The sequence below is a fragment of the Amblyomma americanum genome, chromosome 5 (genome assembly GCF_052857255.1).
Source record: "Amblyomma americanum isolate KBUSLIRL-KWMA chromosome 5, ASM5285725v1, whole genome shotgun sequence".
NCBI lineage: Eukaryota > Metazoa > Arthropoda > Arachnida > Ixodida > Ixodidae > Amblyomma > Amblyomma americanum.
Genome location: NC_135501.1, coordinates 83676162 through 83679819, shown reverse-complemented (window position 1 = coordinate 83679819; position 3658 = coordinate 83676162). Strand labels below are relative to the sequence as shown.

The window sequence follows — 3658 nt, the reverse complement described above, 5'->3', positions numbered from 1 at the left end:
CAACACTGTCACAGAAATAAGACATTGCAGCCCTATGTAGCCTGTACAGTAACTTCAGACTTCAGCAGAGCAAGAAATGCTGCTCTAGTCTGCTGTGCATGAAGTAGTGTACTTTAACGCAAGTTCAATGCCTTGCACTGCAGCAGGGATTCTCAAACTGCATTTTGTGGAACTCTCTGGTTTCTTGGAGCACTTCCTAGATTCCCCAAGCACCTATGTTTATGCATGTCTTCATCCGCCTTAGCCAAGTATTTTGGGACTAATGCTGTAGCTGCTTACTGCTATCTTACTATACAGCCAGTCATAACTGAATTTAAGTATTTGTTCAGGTGCTATGCAGTTTGCGTACCCCTTTTAAATATGTCGGCCAGCACCTTTTGAAGTCTCAGCCGCAGCGGTCGAATTTCGATGGAGGCAAAATTCTAGAGGCCCATGTACTGTGCAATGTCAGTGCATGTTAAAGAACCCAGGTGGTCGAAATCTCCTGAGCCCTTCTCTACGGGGTCCCTCATAGCCTCAGTCGCTTTGGGACGTTAAACCCCCATAAAGCAAATCTTTCCAAGACAGGCTCCGTGACCGAAGCTGGCCAAAACATAAATGAAACTTGTTAGAAGCCGACTGCATTTTAGCCAAATAAAGTTGGTCTTTCTTCAACTGAGAAAGAAAAAGTTTGAGCACCCCTGCGTTACAGTAGACCATGCACAACATACAAAACATTAAAAACGCCACCATCGCTCATCGGTTTAGAATGGGCTCATGCATGAAATTATTGAGATAACAACAAATTTTCCATATCTTGTTCAGCTTCTCTGCCATAACATTAGGAAAGACGGCACGGAGTATCCTGAAGTTTTTAACTTCCCTGATGACACGCTCAACGTGGATTCGCAAACTGGCTATCTGCCGTGTTGCTAACTCATCTGCCAGTGACAACTGCGTGCGGCCATTCAACATGGGTGGCATGTTTAATTTGACTCCAAGCTGACGGAGGTCATCTTCAATGAGGAATCCTCTATCCGCCATTACACTGTACCCTTCCTCGAGCAACTCATACAGGCCACTGTGTCCTGTGATTTCTCGATCAGAAAGTCTTCCAGGAGCAAGATTAGACACGAAAGAAACGAAGCCGTTTGGAGTGATGCCAATGAGCCCTTTTGCGGTGTTATGTCCCTTATACGAGCTGAAAGTGTCGCTTTGTGTTTTGTAGTCAGACGTGTTCTCGATAAAAATTTCTGTGCAGTCCAGTACAATGCGTGTAGATGGGTACAGTTCTTTAAAATTGTCTGGCATGAACAGGTCCACTGTGTTACGTGATGGCCACATTGGTACCTGGATTAGCATTTCATACAAAAAATTAACCCAAAATGAGTACATAGCACCCACGGTCGCCACAGACACTTTCAGGCGATATGCCAAATCCTGCTCTAGCAGGCCAACTCTGAGCCTGCAAAGCACTGCAATAAGCTGTTCTTTCATTGTCAGTGCTGGTGGCCTGCCAGCACCCGTTTTCAGTGCCTGGTACATGCATTCAACATGTTGAACGAACGCATCAAATTTTTTGAAGGAGTTGAAGCCCGTATAAAACACGAGTCGTTTCTCATCTGAAACGAAATCGTGAACTTTGGAGACACAATCTTTTAGTTTTAGTTTCTCTTTGAGAGCCTCAACTTTCACATCGTGCAACTGAGACTTCAGATCCTCGACCTCTTTCTGGAGCTCAGATTTGTCTTTGCGGAGCAAGCTATTTTCATGCTCGAGTTTTTCGCAGTGTTCGAGAAGGTGGGCGACTTTTCTTAGTGCGGCAGCAGATGCTGCGTATGGAGGCCCCATGGAGTATGAGTGGTCGGCACCTAAAAAAGAAATGAACTGTTTAATGATTTGCGAACAGTTAGGCCCTGCTTTAATGCAGATTTCAGGTTTTGAAATAGTCACTTCAGCCGACAGTGGGTGTTCTGAACCTTTGCTCTCGGCTTACATTGATATACAGACAACAGAGAACCAGGATAACGAAGCCATACAGCCCAACTCTCTTTCACTCCACTGATCCACCTGTGCAAGCAGCTTACCAACCAGCAAGTCCAGATCAATACTATCCAGTTATACTTCTAAGCCTCATGAGCTGTTTGTTTCCACTCCTGAGCATGCAGTTCGACGACGTTGCAGCTTGTGCTACCAGCGTACTGGTGTGGAATCGCCAATCATGCTGCATGACCGTATCCGTAGTGAACCAAAATACATAAATACTAGGTTTCATGCACCCAGCAAGTCCGCCCGCCAAATTTGGCTAGCCTGACTTTTGGGACATTTCTCCAAGCTGGGGTGAAGGGAATAATGTCGAGGAAAAAGAAATGAAATGGGTAAGTTTCACAATGCCGTGCACTGGTGGAAGAGGTACCGCGTTTATCATAAAACTCGCTGTAGTAACATATGCACGGTAGAAATCACTGATAACATTTATGTCACAGAACACATGAGGTTCTGCCACTCCTAACATGCAACCTATCATGCAGACGTCCAATGGCTAGCTGCAAAAGCTCGCGGAAAACTGGCTTCGCGGGAAAAAGTTTTGTCAGTTTTCACTGGATGAAGAAGCCGCTCGCTATAAATATGCCGGTTGCCACAACACCCGTGGACCTCGGTATCAGTGGGCGCGATAGGGGTCCGTTAAAAGCGAAAAATAAGTTTTCATAGTGGAATGAAGAAAGCGACAATTTTTAACCACCACTAACCTTCCGTTTCCGTGCGAGGCGAAGCCGGTGCACCGAAGGTCAGCTGGGTGGGCTCCTTGGAAACTGCGTCGCTCTCTGCGTACAAAAAAAAAAAACGCTTTCATGAAAATGCGTACACACAAAGCCGAAGCATCAGAAAAAAGATGGCACAGTTAAAGCGTCGCTTACTTCGATCGCATTGGGGCACGTCAACTACGCAGCCGATCTCCAACTCGTTCAGAAGGAGCACCGGGCTGGCAGAGGCAGTTTTGGAGCTCGTCTTCTTGCGTTTCGCGACTGGAAAGGATTTGGAAGTTATGATAATATGCAATAACAGTCTGAATATATATACTTACCGGTATTAAAGGAAAGAGATAGTTGATTGATGACTTTATGGGGGAAAATTGTTGGCAGCCGGTCCATATAACCACGGCGTCCACTTGCGTTGAAGTGGGCTCCGCATATCCGGTGGTGCTTAGAAGGTTGCCACAAAGAGAAGCGACCAGCACTTCCCTGGCGGTTAATTCTTCTCACCCACTCCTTTTTTTCTTTTTCATTTGCAGGGAACGCATGAAATGAAACGTTCTTGTCTCTCAGCGTGTTGTTGTCGCAACCAGGCACACAACAAGTCTGACCGCCGCCTCGGCACTTCGACGACATCGCGTGCAGTAGTGGCTGCGGTCACTAAGTGACCAACAGGCACGTAACACTTAATATAGCGCACCTGCAACCGCCCACCACCAAAAAATATACGAAATCTCAAACCAAACAAAATACGCACACACACACACCACAGCTATGCAAACGCAGGAGACAGGAAAGATGACTGGCCGGTCGGCGCTCGCTCATTTTTCCCATAATGCGTCGCGCGCCCGCTAGGTTTTTTCGCGGCGCTGCGATTTCCGAAATGGTGCATTGGGTTCTAAAGTGCTTCACAACAATTTCTGAAC

At 46.4% G+C, this 3658-nt stretch overlaps 1 protein-coding gene across 1 annotated transcript; it reads right to left on the bottom strand.

The window, feature by feature from the left end:
- Positions 1–341: 341 nt before the first annotated feature.
- On the bottom strand, positions 342–3437 carry LOC144134012 (uncharacterized). Its single transcript, XM_077667030.1, has 4 exons — positions 3065–3437; positions 2898–3005; positions 2730–2804; positions 342–1850 (listed from the first exon to the last, which is right to left on the bottom strand). The coding sequence occupies exons 1-4, from the start codon at positions 3366–3368 to the stop codon at positions 736–738; spliced, it is 1602 nt and encodes a 533-aa protein (XP_077523156.1). The 5' UTR covers positions 3369–3437; the 3' UTR covers positions 342–735.
- Positions 3438–3658: the final 221 nt, after the last annotated feature.

Coding starts and splice junctions, on each gene's coding strand:
- LOC144134012 (XM_077667030.1), bottom strand. CDS start 3,368: ATGTCGTCGAAGTGCCGAGGCGGCGGTCAGACTTGTTGTGTGCCTGGT. Junction 2,805..2,897: donor CGTGCCCCAATGCGATCGAA/GTAAGCGACGCT, acceptor TTTTGTACGCAG/AGAGCGACGCAGTTTCCAAG. Junction 1,851..2,729: donor GCCTCGCACGGAAACGGAAG/GTTAGTGGTGGT, acceptor TTTCTTTTTTAG/GTGCCGACCACTCATACTCC.